A 17,199-nucleotide genomic window follows, 5' to 3' on the forward strand; every position below is an offset into this window, starting at 1 on the left:
GAAGGCGGTTCAAGATGGTAGTCCTTGTCTATTCGGGCCAGTAAAAAGAGCCAGACATTGTAAGCTTAACTCTGCTATGGGCGGTAGTAGAGCTGTTGGAGTTCTCTACGTACGGGTATGTGTATACAGGCAAGGGACTGCAAAAAGCCTCCATTGACCGTAAGCAATATAGTATTGTTTATGAATGCATTTTTGGAAATGTATTCACATCTCTAACGTCGACTTGTTTTGTCCGCGCCTGTTATTCTATCAGTGCAGTTATTTATCAATGTTTGATAATCCTTTTTAATATTCGCTAAATGATAGATTAGCGACGAGCTATACACCGGGTGTCATTCTGTATATAGTGATTTATTTCTCTTATTTTTCTTTTCGGAAGCTCCTCGTTCTTCTAATTATCAGTACGTTTGTTCTTGCTAAAATAACTGATAGACAGCCATAGAAATACAGTGATTTTTTTTTTTGTCTCATTTTGCGTTTTAAATTAGAATCAGAATCGGCTGATAAAAACCGAATACGATTAATTAACAGGGACTCGCTTGTCAGTCGAAATTTAGAAAAAGCGAGCACATGTACGAAGCACAAAAAGTCGGGCTAATTGGCATTACAAAAAGAGCCGAAAGATTGTTGGCAGGTTGAGACAAATGCCTCTTAGCAGTGACGGAACAAAAGCTCGTAGCGTTTGGATAGCTCATACGTAATCGTCTAAGCTAAAGTAGCAAACGTCCCGAATGTTGAAACAACGAAAACATTGGGCTGTAATAATTTTTTTTTAAAGCATTTATCAGGATTGCTAATTGGATAAGATTATGACCAATTTCACTTTCAACACGTATATTATATTCTGTAGCATTGTATTATAAGAATTATAGAAATGGTGTTAAGGCATGGATATATCCAACGTTTCGCAGAGTCAGACTCGCTCTTTATTACAATTGTTTCCTGCTACTTAAGCGGATGTGTAATGAAAACCCTCCAACTGTCAAGGAACCCTTTCCAAGCAGAAGATACTTTTTCAAATAGCCAAAAGAAATCTACTTCTTGCCCCTGTATAGTGATTTTTCAATATTCTTATTACTAGTTCATATCCAAGGAGGGAAGGACACGTAATCGTTTTTGACAGATCCCCAATTGATATTGAGATATCGTCGTATTTAGGCAAATACTGCGAACTGCTAAACATTTTTGCTCTCATTTAACCTACTTCAAATCTAATCAGGACTTACCATTTTGAGTAATTTCGATTACTGAATTGACATCAAAAGATTTCCCTCTTCTATATATCGTCCACGCCCAACTGAGCAATCCAACTCAGTCCATAGGGCTCTTTTTAGGCGTTAGATTAGCGGACTAAATATCACAGTTCGAGCCTCCAACGTTACCTACGGCTATTGCTGGCATCCTTCGAAAAAGTTCTAAATTCACACGCAGTTTTTAAATTCTACCCTTTGATGCTATGAGCGTTACTCCTTCTAGTTTCTTGTTCAAGACTTTTAGACGTAAACATTTGCCGTACGTGGCTCTGCGTTGCGGAACTAGCCCCTTGATGATACTAGAAATGTTGTCCTCATTTTTAATTTAATCAGGTTTACAGTAAAGAAATAAGTTGTGGAAATTTTTCTCCGCTTGCAAAAACCTAGCTTAATACCTTAGTTTTTGACACCCAACTCCGTTTGTATTGAGTAGTTTGTAAAACGCCAGTTATGGCTATACAGCACCTCGTCATTACCGTTTATTGTGATTCTTCAGGGCCACGTAAGTAAGCATAGATGCAGGGGTCTTCGTTATTTTTAGCATTTGGTAAACGTGTCCAAATTTAGAATTAGAAAAACAAAAGTGACCTTTTTATAGATCTCGGCAAATAACCTGAGTAATTATCCCGTTGAATTGATGATCACTCGAAAACCCTTTGATCATTGCTGGCAGACCGACAGTCGTTAGTTCTACAGCGTTGTATCTCCCCTTAGTAATGCTGCACGTCGACAACTTGGATTTTGCTTGTTCACCTAAGGAGCTCAGTAATGTAAAATGTATTAAAACTTATGGTATTTTTTGTGAAACTTATAATATTTTACAAGTATTATATGTGCATAAGCTCTAAAGGCACTGGAAGGCCTTAATAAAAAGCAGAGTATGTCTATTTTTCAGTTTGTTCAATATGCAGTTGATATGAGAAAAAGTATCCGGGCCATATAGTAGCAGGAAAAATAGTTTCTGTCAGTGTTTCTATATTAATTATATGCATCTGTTGAAGATGTAAATAAATGATAATGATGTAACAATTGTTCTTCGGAGAATACATGAAGGTCTGCAGATGCTTATTTTTGAAAATGTTTTCTAACCCTAATGTGTACATTTGAACTCTAACAGAGGTCAAATTTTAGTTAGGCTGCTTTTCTAAAGATTCGATTGTCACTCTTTATTTTTAAATACATCTAACTATAGAATAATGGAATTGTTCATTTTACAAATCGGATCTGAATTTATATCCATAAAATTCCATTGTCCGATGGTAATAATATGATAATAAGAGATCTACGGAGCAAACATTTTTCTTTTTTTTTTTGTGAGCGGTATATAGTAAAATTCAAATGTTTACACGGATTTGTTGAATAGCGTGGCGCTCCTGTTCTTATTATGCACATAATTGTTCATTTACTTGTTGCTTAATTTAGAATAGAAAACAAAGCCTTATGAGGAGAAAGTTCTGAGATAGTACTGTCCACGTAACGCTTTCGTGTAATGCCAAAAAGTTGATTTTGAGTTGGCCGGTGAGGCGTGATACCGCCAGATGTGCAGGTTTGGTACTCATTCCAAACATTTTTTCAAGTCCGTGTACTGTTGTATTATACTGTTGCGGTCAAGCTGGCGAGCATGGCCAATTTAGGTTAGAAGGACACATGACGCTATACAGCTTTTACGAGATTTGATAACACTCTTTTCCTACAGCTGGTAATTGATGTGGGGAGCAACTAGGCAAAGTGTTGGCGAGAAGCAGCCATAAGTATTAGCCTGGCGTGGTCTTCGCCATACTCGCAGCTAGCCGTCAAAGAGCTTGACACTCTTGACTTGACTTAACTGAATCTGAATAATTTCGAACTCCTCTAATTCAATCTGGATAGAATCGTACCGAAATTAAATGCAATGCGGTCAGACGTAGCTCGCCACTTAGCCTTATGGAGTATTCATTTGAAACTATCTCTCTTTTTTTAACTGTTCAAGCTTTATCGCTTATCTTGCATTGCTCAATACGTTCCATAATAATATTGTGCCGGCTAACTAATAGCCCTTGTCACATTGTCAACTAGAATTGGAAAGTTACTTAATTTTGCCTCGCATTTAAAAATTATGGGAATGAATTGACTATCCCGTAAGCGAGCACTAAACATTTTAGATTTTCTAATTGATTAATTTCCAGTATGCCAGTTTGTGCGTGCTATTTAAAGGGTTGACAAGGCTAACTGACTGCTAAAAGAATAATGCCGTCGGCCTTTTACGGTATCGACAATTTCATGTTGCAGCGTAATTTCACGCCTTGTCATTTTACATTAGATATATTGGTTTCATGGCCTCGGTTAAAGCAACGCTCGGTAATTAACACTGACTGGGTTTGTGTTGCTCATAACTAAACGCGACAGGTATCAGACTTCGGCGGCTAGCTCAACAATCGTCATATAATGGGTGTGGGCGTGTCTGCAAACTGGTAATATTACATCAATTATATACTGAAGGACGAGTATGGTTGTAGTCTGTCGTCTTTTCTTGCACCACTGTGGAAGTCATCATAACATGATGATGAAGATGGTGGTGCCTGCATACAATCCCCCGCACAAACGGATTATAGTCGAGGGACAGAGTTCGACATCGAAGTTGCTATTGCCGTCATCATAACATGACCTTTTTTGTTCACACACGTCGTGTCGCTGGCGAAACCTGAAGCAACGATCCCGTAGTATCTCTCAACCAGATCAGCAGACGTAGCTGGCTGATAATTGTATATGCCCCAAGACATATACGTTTATGACGACTTTTGTTGTTCTTATCAGAATTGGTATTCGTTGCTGAGGTGGTGGTCGTCGTCGTCGTCGTCGTCGTCGCCGTCGCCGTCGCTGTTGTTGTTATGCCACTGATGTCTTCTTTGATGTGCGAAGGCTATGAGAGGCGAGGGTCATGGAACATGAAGCGTGTTAGTGCTGCTCGTCCGCTGGTTACGGCGCTCTGTGTGTGCGCGACTGTTCTTTCCTCTCGCCACGAATTGGCGAGAAGCAAAACGGCTTTATGGTACATTGTAGCCTGCGCGTCAAGACGCAAGTGGCAGAAAGCGGCTCTAATCAAACTGTAACCGTCGTTCGTAGTTGTCATTGACCGTTATCGGCGTCAAGTTGATTCGTAGCAGTCGCGAAGTCCAACTGAACTAACAGGTTTTGCTATTTGGGCGTTAGTGGATGGAGGTATCGTAAAGTTCTCGACTGTGATTGGCCAGATACGCCGGATTATCAGTGTCATAATTAGGCCAGATTCTAAAAAAACCTTTTTTTAGTATGTTCCCTTTGCCTTCCCTAACATTGCGTGCTACTCAACTTTTTTCGAGATCTCTGAATTGGCTGAAATCGAAGACTATTGCCGCACTAAATAGGAGGATGAAGGCGTAAAGTTGTTCATACATTACATTAAAACAGACTGTTAAGAAGCAGCGTTTTGTATCTACCGTGCTGCAGTAAACTGAAAGGTCTGTGTAAATTCGATGAAAATGAATCAAAAAGAAAACGATACGACAAGCGTCACGGACGAAGGAGGCTTAAATAGCCCGGTAAGTTGATAACTAGACTAAATTCTCTTGTTCGTTACTGTGTGTAGCTGCGCGTGACCCTTTTTTAAGGTAGATGGTACTACCATCAGACTGAGATTTGGACTTTATTGCTAGCTAATTGGAACTTCGTTTAGCATTTTTTTTATCCCGAGCTATCTGTTCTGTGAATTTTACGTGTCGGAACAGGTTTGGCGAATTCGCAGCATAAAATGTCAGGGAAATCTTTCTGTTTACAGTTCGAAGTCTTTATGGCCAGCTGCAGTTTGAACGTGGCCACTACCACTGCTTTGGACACTTACTTCATTTACATACGCAGGCGTATGCGGTGATCTATGCTCAGATGGGTAGAACATATGATTCCCACCCAGTCTTTAGCTTCTCCGCTACCTGATCCGGATACGGTCAGGAGGCACCGATGCGGTATAAACAACGCTGTCTAGTAGACACGAAATCTAAGGGTAGCGGGTTTCAAGTGAAATTCCGCCATTACGTCTCGACTATTGATCGAAGTTTTTGTAGATTTTAGTTGTAACTGTGATGTCAGTGATAACAAGAATACCGGTAGCACTCTGCTCACACTTCTTCGTAACTAAAATAAACGCTTAATGCGAATACTAGTAATAGACACACACATATATATATACGAGGAGGCTACCTTTGCAACGTATTCAGACAGCCATTTACGTTGCGTCATGAGTAGTTCAGATGACAGCATTGCAAATTCGATCTAGGCACAATAGCACCTCATTAATTCATGAATCGTTGTTAACGTTGAAAGCTTATTTCGAATGTTCTCTCTAATAATATCTCGAGCCAGCCATTGCGATTTCTGCCTCCTGTGCAGGGTGGCGTAATTCGCTCTTGTGATTCAATATAAATGCCGTAATGCTAGTTAACATACTAAATAAATCGAACTTCGAAAACTTAACTGTATGCCTAGCTATGCCTTCAAAGTTGTATGATATGAACTATTACAGGTAGAATGTAAATTCTTATCGCGAGCACATACAGAACGTTTATGTAATCTTGGCGAGCAATAGGGATTTTGCTCTTTATTTGCTTTCGGTGGGCGTTAAAGATGTCGCCAGCAGCGTTTCCACAACGTTCATTACATTTTCAATTCACTCAATGATATGATAGGGGCATCCGAATCCAGTTCGGAATCGGACGCTGATCTGGCTTGAAGCCAAAAAAAAAACCTCGAAGCGGTCCAGCTATGAGCTTTGCTCTTCAATCTAACCTTAAAGTTATTCTGTCGGACAACGATGTTGTTAGTGGTCATGGTAAAAGTCATACGGAGTAATACATGCACACGTTTTAGATGCCGTTTTTATCCTCGTTATTATTACGCAATCGATGGACTTCGATTAGTGCATATAGTTATGGTTAATTTTTTGTTTGTTTCAATGCAAGGTAGTAACTAGGTAAGTTGAGACCGTTCCGACGAGTGTCACCGAGTGAGACAATGCGCAAGCATATAAGGCGCGTTGCACGAATCGGCGGTACCCTTAGTCGAATAGCCGCTTGCTATTAAACGAATGCCATTGGGGGGTTCTTTTTTTGCAACGTAGGTTTGCATCGTGTTGGTTCCTCTAAGCAACAATTTCGTTGTAAAATTAACATTGTAACATGTAACTGTATCAAATATTGTCTACATTTTTGCTGCTAACCTTTAAATCGACTTCCATGTCCGCAAGTGCGGTCAATTAGAGTTCGTATTGACATTGAATCGCAGGAAGCAGTGATTCCGATTGTTCTCAGTTAACATATTGATCTTGTGAAAAAGTTATGTTTTGTCATCCTAAACTAAAGCCGTTTAGCTGTGTGTTTATATTCAAGTGGCACATTGGTAGTGATAAATGGATCTCAACATCGACGGACAGTATTTTTTACGTATTTATGACACGTATCCAACGAGTGTGAGTCTATAACAGCACGCCGTCTTTGGACATGTTTCGGCGCGGTGCACTCGATGTTCGCGACCTGACGCGTTATAATAGAAACATAAGTAAGTGACGTTGGCGCCAACGTCACGTTTGCGCGACTACAATGGATGCTCCAGGAGATAGTTTCTCCTATGTTTTCATGGGTCTGATATGGATAGTTTAGCTCTAGTTATAATTATCTATCTAAAAAAAAATATACGCTGTGTGTAACCAAGTTCAACATTATTTGAGATAAAAGTTACAACTGTGCAACTCATACAATATATGTTTCCGATATAACTTTCTTTCTATTCGGATTATATTAAAAATTTTGGACGTTCGATCCACACTCCAGTGAGTTATTGACGTTCTGTTCACAGTGAGAAGTCTTCCTACTTTTGATGCTTTACGAGTGCTGGCCCTGAGATATTATACAAAGCAACAGCTAACCGTAGTGTGTTGGAGAAACAGTGCTTTCTGTATGTAGCTAAATATGACTCAAAATCAATTAAGTCATTTTAGGAACGGTCCGTGGATGCTCGTATAGCTCTATTTAGCGTCCTTATGAAATATCGCAAAACGTCTGTAAAGGGAAAACAAATTCTACACACGTGTAGAAATAGCAGTCAGTTTTGATTTGTGCTCACTATAGATTGTTCTGTCTATGTATATTCTATCTCCACTCTATTGGTAATAATTAAAGTGGTATTTCGCAAGAGTTGACACTACAGGTACGGCTGATATCAAGCGAGCTTTTCATTCGAAATATCAAAAAAAAAAAAAAGCTGCGTCAAAACACCATGTAGCACACGTCAAAATAGATGAACTTAGCCGACCTACTGTGCGTTCCCGTTTCAATAGGTCACGCACTTTGTGGCGTACAATGTAATTTCATCATCTTTCATTTTTGATGCTTCAAGAAGGATAGTGTACAACCCATCTAATAAAAACAACTGGAGAATTGACATCGTATATACTGGAGAATCGTATATACATACGAATATATAGTAACATTAAGGCGATAGATACGTTTAGTCATAGCAATGGTCCTGATTTAACTATGGCAGTGAAAACGCTTGTGTTGTCCTGTGGGCGGAACGACGAAGTATTGCCAGGAAGTTCCCAAGGTAGCATTGCAGTGACAACAATAAATCACAGTCATTATCATCGTCGTCGTCGTTGTTGTTGTTGTTGTTGTATGTAATATTTATCATTGGTGGCGGCAATATATAGGACATTTAATGCCTCCCCCCGCCCCCCCCATCGGAAGTTCCTTGACCTAATTGATAACATTCTTAAAGTCATATATAAGTTGAGCATAGTCATTTCATGAAGCTACTATGTTATACTACTGCTGCTTACAATGGGTCCATAGTAGTAGCTCTTAACACACTTATGGATTTGGCAAAAAGCTATGTTTGAAAGGCTTTATTACAATCGTTCAGTATCAGTACTCTCTCTTAATTGGCCATTGTGCCTGTGTAGTGGTTTGACGCTTTTCCAGGGAATCTAACCTAGGCCTTTCTAGAGAATATCTTTGCTGTAGTAAATGGGTCGGTGTAGATTTTACGAATATTTAACTTATCTGATTGGCTGTCTTCACACATCAGTGAGAGCGTGTTCCGGCCACCTCAGTTTGATCAAGCACACCTATAACGATTCCAGTGCACAGGCAATATTGATGAAAAACACGTGTGTGTGAATTGTTTTTTTCCGAGTAATTTTATAATGATCTAGTTACTATTGGTATGCAAATAGTCTCACAAAAAAAAGTTTGTTTAATAGTAGGAAAACTTACAGCTGGAACAGAGGGTTTTTCTTCTTCAGATGCTGAAACGATTGCATGTCAACGGTCCGAGGTCTAGTTCGCTATGGACAGGATATGGCTCAAGCCCGCAGATCTTGTTGTTCTGGCAGAGCGTAATTTTTTTTTACCGTATTTAATTTCCGAAATATTTGCATTTCAGCCAACTAATACCGCGAAAAGGAATACAATATCTGGGAACCAATGCTAGGTGTCCTGCTACGTGTTCGGCAATCGAAATAATTCAAAGGTTCAGGTGGTTTCTATTTGGTGGACTATTCCGCTATAGAGTTTTGCACCAAAGCCATTAAACCGCGATAGCAGTTGCCAAAAAATGCGGGACAGTTCAATCGAGAGACTTGAACCGAATGGCGTTCGCGTGGCGTCAGGGCAATAACCGCAATTGAATAATGTATCACCTCTTGGATAAGCTATCGGTGCAATGTTCAATATAGTATGTAGGTCTACAAAATAGTGTCAGACCACCTAAAAAGCAGCGACATCTATTCTTTACTAAACTAACTTAAAACAAGGTAACTTGTAGCGGCAACAACTATTATCATATTGGTTACTGACAAAGTACTGTGATCGATGTGTCGCCGTTTATCTCAAAGGCATATAACTGTGTGGCTGGCAAGTATTTTTGTACATGTTTCACGAAGTATTGACTTTTCCTAAATGCTACATCATTACGTAGCTAACCAACTAAGACATTTCCATTGCCACTCACTGATTTGTTGGCAGAGGGCAAAAACGCCAGCACAAAATGCCGATTTCCCCTGAACACTGAATTTCCGAATGGGACCACACAGCAGCCTGTGTGGACGTGTTATCTCGTTATTATCTTGCGCTATAGTTATCTATCATTGCGGCTGAAATAAACTTTATTGCATTCGCTCGGTGTTCTTTTGTCGGCTTATCTCCCTTATCTCGTTTATCATATGCCTCGAAAGTCATTTTTCAAAACCTTTTCTCATAGGCATCTTTTGCAAGCAAAGTGAGCTAATACCTTTCATCATTTAGGTATCTGGTGCAGTGTCGCCTCTGAATTCTGCATGTGATTGGCTACTCGATGATGAAGTAGGGGCGTTGTGATGATGAACATTGGCACAAGCCGAACTTCTTTCTTGTCTTGTGCCAGGTCTCAACAGGGAGAAGATTATAAGATAAGGTCATGACTTATTTCTTCGGGAGAATGAAGCTTTTAAGTTGTTTTGAAATTATGTTCGTAGCTAACTCAGACAACAATGATGTATACATAGTGTGTTTGCTTGCTTAATTGATTTGCTATTTGAACCACAATGATTACACTGGAATCGTGTGGTGCCAGCAACGAAACTTAAGGCAGCAAATTCACGAATTTTGCATGAGTGGTACTCCTGATCCTTTTCGTTCGTGTATATTGTTCCCTCTAGAAAAAGAAAGGGTTCAAGCTATCATACTACAATTACTCGAATCGAGCCAAATTAACCCTGCATATTTTCTCTCATTTGTCGCAATCGTTACTAAATATTGGTACAGAAATAAGCATTGCATTAAGTCATTGTTTCTTCCGGTATTTTCAGACCTGAGTTCACACAAATAATGAACGTTGCGAGTACCGCAGGAAATAGAACATCTATTTCTCAGAATATAATCATCTACAGTCAGTAGGGTAGAGCCATAGGTAAACTTTTGTGGAGGAATGGGTTGTGTTTCTATCCTTGAGGACAATGAATTCCCTCAGATGTGCTGTCTGAAGCAGTTTTTATTCGCAAGCTTCAAGTACTATACATTAGCTATAGACCTTCACAAAGGTCAAAAGTACTACTAATAAGTGAAAAGATCTAGATGCTATCAGGAATGCGCTACGTTGAGCGAACTAAAAAATTGCTTACCATTTCTGGTCATAGCCTCCAAAGTATTAGCCTTACAAAGTAATACGAAAGGGGACTGCCGTCAAGCAAATTGAAGCTAGAAGGGTAAGCTGAAACAGTCTTGGAGTTATCAGCAGCGCTAAAGTAGGCGTTTGATCTTCTTGTTTACTAAAGATCTAAGATACAAAACATGCCATGAATGCGCAACCTTACCGCAATACTACCTAAAAAATAACCTCTAAAAAAAGAAACCTAAAAAATAGATTAGCGGCTTCAAAAACCGACCGAAACAAACTCAGGAATAAAATTTAGTGAAACTAATTTTGCGGTCGTCAGAATTGTATCGGTTTAAATCTCTACAGACTTAGCTCGCTTAACAAGCTTTACGTGCAACAGTGCTAAGAGCCAAGTACCAATCAGTAGGCATTTTACAAAATGACAGAATGGCGCATAGATACAAAATCGTATGCCAAGCTCCGAATTATTTCCAGGTGGCTAAAGGTCAAGGCAGACGTATAAATTACTAAAGAAAAGCAGCTATTTTTAAAAATTAAATTAGTAACAGTACGCTTGATACCGAAGCTGGACGAGTTCTTCGACATTAGGATCGCAAAGAGGGAATAAATAAAACGGTTGATAAAACGACCACTATTTGCGTGCCTGGGAACTGGTAAGCATGCATATTCCGATATCGAGTTGGTTCGAGAAGCCATAGACAGAGAAAACTACATAGGGGAACGTGAATGGTGTACCCTTATCAGATCAGCGTTCAAAATAAAAGGGGTACCTCTCACACATTAAAAAATCGTCATTCGAACTCAATTCGTTGAAAGTATCCCCTTTATTTCATATACTTGTCTCAGGGCTTTGACAATGATATACCATTGACGTTCCCATATGTAATTTTTCTCTCTACGGACCTTCGAGGTAATCTATGTTGAAATGCGCTTGTTCACCAGTTGCCCTTTTTGAGGCATGGAAGATTCTGTAATCACACGGACCTAGATAGGAATTATAAAGGGGTTGAAGCCAACATCAGATTCTCCTTTGTTCAATACAGGAAGTAGCTCAACGTCATTGAACAACATTGAAGGTGATGAGATCTGGCGTAGTTACCAAGCAACTAGATTTTCATGTTTTCGATTACGGTTCCATTGGCCTAATGACTGTTTTTAAGAACTCGAAATGATGGGTTACAATGACCGTTCCATTTTCGGTAAGTATCTCATACAAGAAGAGAATCAACCACTATTGCCAACTTATACTTTTCTCCAGGGCAACGCCATCCTGTTCTCTCCGACCGGTAGTAGAGACTGAACCATGCCTCGTCTGTGGCGAGCATAGGTTCTAAGCTAACTTTCTGTTGACTGAAGTTTTACAAATCGCACCTGACATATTTCCATTTGACCCGGAATGGATCCACGGGGGACATATTCTTTATTTAGCTTATGCATCTCCAGTATTTGAGTTATGATCGTGTATTATATCTATAATAATGCTAGTTTTGACTGACATAGTCCTTAAAAGGCCTCTCGTTTGCTCTCGTCCTTCGGGTCTAGACATGTGATTACATTTTCGCTGGTCTTCAACACTCCTATCTACGTTCATTACACGTTTGCACTATTCATGTACTATACTTTCGCTTAAGGCTTGTAATTCAAAACTTATTCGATTTCAAAGTTCGCCGTATCCGCTTGTAACAGTTATATGTGTATATAGTATCACCTAGTGGCATTGTGTCGTTTACTTCTCAAACGTTCTTACGTGCTTGCGTATTCGACAAGGGAGGCGTCAAGTGCGCCGAAGCAGCGGTAAAATGTGTTTCGCGTGCCAGTCTCCTGATGCCATTAAGAGACTGTTAGTCTCTTAATGGCATTTAATGAGATAAATGGAATAACTCTTAATGGGAGTTTGGCGCCCACATACAGCTCCCATTTTCGCGTCGGGGAACTGTGAACTTAACATTAATAGTTACGTAGCTCAGCACGAAAGATATTTTCATCGCAGTTTAAGCCAAACTGCAGAGATACGTACTGGAAGCATACAATAGACGGCACGAGATTAGTAAACATTTGAATAGCACAGGCGCCACTTCAGGTTTTAATTCAGATTTAATACTGTTTTATGATATATTCCTTGAGCCACATAAGATATTCCCTGATTGTAAGCTATCCCATCCTTTTTGGTATGTTCGCTTGAGCCTTCCATAGAAATCATAGGCTCTAATCGAAGCAGGATTGCATTCCTTTTTACTTTTGTCGACGCGTTACTAATTTAAAGCTCAACAAGTACCTCATTAGGACGGCTTACATATAGTTAGAACGGGGCTCTCAATTATTTCAAGTGATTCTCCACTAACCCGAAATTATTTCGTCTTCTTATTAGTAATATTTATTCAGTAAATAAATATACGAGTCGTTTATATTGGCTACATTATCTTTAGTTGACGGTGCAATAACTTGTAGTACACAAAATCGTTGTTCGTTCATTTGAAGAGCCGATTCAGAAGGCGTCCAAACAACTGCATATACACTTATCCATAAATCAATCACTACCGTTATCATATTAGAAGAGTTTTATAACATCTCCATACGAAAAATACGTGATACTCAGTGAAGTCATCATTTTGATCACCCATTGTTGCGGTGCTCATCTGATCGTCCACGCTCTATAATCGACCGTCAGATTATGATAATGTCCTGCTTACACCATTCTCGTATGCTTGATTGAGCATTACCCTACTTCTGTGTTGTGCCGCGAGTGGGCGCTGCTGTCGGCTCGGCGTACGATTTACGCGACAAAAGCGAAATTCTATTTGAATCATGTCATTTGTATCGAACATGCGATGCACCCGTAACAATGTTTCTACTCGTAGCACTTCTACATATATATGACACGCTACAAGTGTCACTTCCCAATATAATATATTCCTCGCACGTGATAATAGGCTGTGTAAGATAACAGCAAGCATAGTCTAAACTTTGAATACGTCATGAGAACAGAAAACGGCCACTTTACGGTTCAATAACGATATACGTTTGTACGTTGTACTCATTGATCCTAGCTACACGCATGTACAGTATATGGATAATGTTCAGTCTTGAGTCGTGTTGCGCAGCTCAATTAAACGGGTCTTATTGTAACTCTAGTCAACTGAACTCAAACCGTTTCTTAATATGTGATAGGTTCAACGAGATGGGGCCCACATAAAAAAAAAACCCTACTTGCATCCATATTGAAAAGCCTTGCAGAAATGCGCTAGAAAGAGTAATGATATCGTCTATAGTAACAATATAAGAGCACCATTGTATACCTGTTTGAATTATGATTTCGCTTCTTAGTGGGTTTTTTCGACGGGGTAGGGGAGGGCCTAATTGGATGATACTTTAATCACTAGAGAATATTCGAAAGCCACGATTTTTCAGATATTAAATTGGCATTATCGCACAGACACCTTGCAGATTATATCATCCAACACAAAGGAGATATCCAGTGAGAGATACCCGAAAAAACTCCACAAAAACGTGGCTTTATGTGACGATATTCCGCGAACGCACCGATGAGCGTCAACTTTATTAAGAAATATGTATTTCTTCGCTAAAAGTGGCTTTGCGTATTCGTCCAGTGCCTATTTAATGCCGAATTAAAAAATCGTCTGAGTCTAGAAATGCCCAATATTGTGGCTAATGTAGGATAGACGCTTTGTTTTTCTTTTTCGACGAAGCTTGCATCTGTCTACAAGTACTTTGGCCATGTAAACGACTCTGCCAGTTACTTTAGTATATCTAAACAAACCTATTGTTCGTTAGTAGTATTGCTGCAATCAACGGGAAAATCATATACGGCTGGCTGACTATCATTTTACATTTTATGATAAGAAAGCTTTCAAGGAAAGGGGGGCATTGTTCAAGAGATATAGATGTTCAAGAGAATAAACACATTTAGATGATTGAACTGTGTTTAATGAAACAACACAACAAGCCTCTTTTCAGGTGTTAGTAGGTTTGACAGTTACTCAGAACGCTATAGATTGCAAAGCTAGCCGACATGAGCTTTGATATTGCACCATAAATTTCTCAGTAACTAACAACTAAGTTATGGGTCAAATTTATCCATTTGTATAGACTTTGAGATGCGGGTTTAGATTAAGGGCTATTTAGACGAGATTACGGAAAGATCATTGGGAACATGACGGAAGCTTAGAGAAAACGGCCTATATTTGACAACTGTATTTACATGCTCAATAGATCAGGGACGCAACCACTAGCTAGGGCTTGGTTTACTCAAATCTTTAACAAGTAAATCGGTTAGGTAGGGATTTTATCTCGACAATGGTGGAGTATATTAAATCATGTGACCAGTACGCCACAATCACAACTCTCTTATCAACTACACAGACGATATATATATAGCCACGCGTTTTTTGTCGGACGATAGCTTGAATAGTGATCGCCATATATGCCGTTGGGTGGGCTGAAAGAGGGCGCTTTTCTTATCCTAGGTAAGTGATAATTCAGCATTGAATAAATTATTGGAATAGATGCGTAGGCTGCTGGCACTCTGGCGATCCTCTAAAATGGAGGTAAATGTTAGCAACTGGGCTAGCAAACGGACAGGCGGTCAGATGAGAAGGTGGTAAAGGCCCTTCTATAATGTCGTTTTAGAGAAAGGGAAGAGAGGGCCATCCAATCGAGCTATTTGTTTAGAAATGGAGTTTATGGTGCCTACTCCGACCTATTATTACGGTCATCAAGAGCCTGAAGTTACGGACTAGCTTCTGGCTGTTGGTGTTGCTACCTAGACTACCTCCTGAATCGTTGGCCTATTGCGCCATGCTGTTAGGGTTCTGAGAGACAACACTGTTTTGTCCGCCAAGCTATACCGTACGCTGAAAATAGAAAACGAGGCATTCCCCCGTCAGAGACTGGTGCAAGGTTTACGTAGTCCCGCATCTAATGCAGCATCATGGCAGTTCCGAATCACTTGCTTAATTTACGAACTCACTGGGAAGCAACAAAAACGGAAACGTGTAAACCCGGAATGGAGACCCTCGAATCTGCGGTGCGTAAACGGCTGGACAGGACGTGGGACAGACAAATACTATATGAGTGGCATTATTATGGATTATCCAGTTAGTTGTTAGATATGCATTTATATAGTGAAAAAAGGCATACAATACATACAAGGTTGTTGCGCAATAGAATGCATCAGAAGCAGTTACCTCGATTATGAGGCGGGCAATAGCCCGATTAATAGTAATAACTGAGGATTTATTTACTCGGTTAACGTGACAATCTATATCTTTATTATGTGTGTTCGCAGACGCAGTACGCTAGTTTTCTATCCTAGTCAATTTACGATTTGTTCAGCAAATTTGAAAAGCGTATTCTTGTCATTTTCTGTTGCTATTAACTTGACCGCTTTTACCACATCCGTCTACTGTGTATTTGTTTCACTCAAGAACGGCTCAAACTGTCTATGAGGACGTCTAAGATGGTAAGCCCGAACTTTGAAAATCTCCGGGGGCCAAACATAGGCAACCGATGTTTAAATATTTAACAGGTATTTTCTTAATGCATTAAAAAAAAAGTTCTTTTACCTCGTGGGAAGTATGCAATGACCACGTTGTTATATAGTGATTTATGGGAATTTCTTTTTTATTTATTGCTGATAAAAATATTCGAATGAGTTCAAGCTTTACATTGCGTCTCGATGTAGCGGCTTTGTGACCGTCTAACGTTTGTAAGAACTGGGCAGTATGGCCATTTTTCTTATGTCAACGTTTGGACCTTATTTTAAAATAAACGATTGTTAAACTGATTATGTAGCTGTTGACCAAATAGCATTGAACTTGATGGCGGTCAACTTACGTTAAAACTTACGTATTGCCAGGTTTTGAGTCTTGCTACATAGTTAGCGTTCAGCGTAAGTGTTCAGTACTTGAGTGTAATGGGTTTACCATTGATCTGCAATATCGTACGATTAGCTGAAGTTAATGTAAATTCTAGTTGGTAACACACTCTTGGAACTTAACAAATGTTCGCAATAAATATCGCTATTCATAGGCTTCAGATTCTAATTAGGCTGGCTTTCATCCTTTTAAGCGGAGTAGTAAAAGTCTGCGTATGTCAAAGGTCTGTATTTGTTTGCGTGTTTCTACACGACTGTTGCCACGAATCTGTTCCAAAAGGGCGGATTCGGAGTCGCCTTTATTTCTACTTTGTTCAGTTGAAGTTAATCGAAGGAAATAAGACAACATCAACATCCATCATCTTCTTTGTGCCTCTAATTTTAGGCTGCCGTTTGCCGCTTTGAGCCTACTTTCTGTGTGAAGATATGAAAAAAAAAATGCTCATTTACTAAAGATGGACTCGTAGGTAAGCGCAGTAGTTAGTAAAAGACGTTTCATTTAAGTACATGGCACACGTCATCCTATTATTAAAACCTGGCGGGAAGAAAGCCTCCGATGGATGGAATACGTTTAATCTCACTGTGTTTTGCTCCCGTTTGCCGTTGGGATAAGCGATTTGTGAAATACTGTATTGTACAATCAGAACAGACAGACACAGAACGTACCACTGATCCTACTACGCGTTATACACTACGAAGGAGAGGGTGCGCAGGACAAAATGAACGCACATATATGTATATTGATGATGTATGCATGTGGCAAATACGTTTACTATTTGCCAGTATCGTTGACTGAACTGGTGTTCCCGTTCTAATGCTATGAGGCATCTGTTCAACTTTCATGATTGGCTCACTTCGTGTGCGAAGGTCGGACGCTGAAACGCCAGGCAAACA

General features: G+C 39.6%; 1 protein-coding gene across 3 annotated transcripts in view; it reads left to right on the forward strand.

The window, feature by feature from the left end:
- The first annotated feature begins 4,273 nt into the window (after positions 1-4,273).
- Positions 4,274-17,199, forward strand: part of LOC111264005 (solute carrier family 15 member 1) — a 31,974-nt gene continuing 19,048 nt past the window's right edge. Inside the window, exon 1 of one of the 3 annotated variants that reach the window (XM_022839578.2) lies at positions 4,274-4,810. In XM_022839578.2, coding sequence (XP_022695313.1) covers positions 4,745-4,810 — 66 coding nt within the window. In that variant the 5' untranslated portion in view covers positions 4,274-4,744. The remainder of the gene's footprint in view (positions 4,811-17,199) is intronic. The other 2 variants (XM_022839576.2, XM_022839577.2) reach the window with 2 other exon arrangements.

The sequence above is a fragment of the Varroa jacobsoni genome, unplaced genomic scaffold (genome assembly GCF_002532875.2).
Source record: "Varroa jacobsoni isolate VJ856 unplaced genomic scaffold, vjacob_1.0 scaffold_812, whole genome shotgun sequence".
In the NCBI taxonomy this organism is placed as follows: Eukaryota; Metazoa; Arthropoda; class Arachnida; order Mesostigmata; family Varroidae; genus Varroa; species Varroa jacobsoni.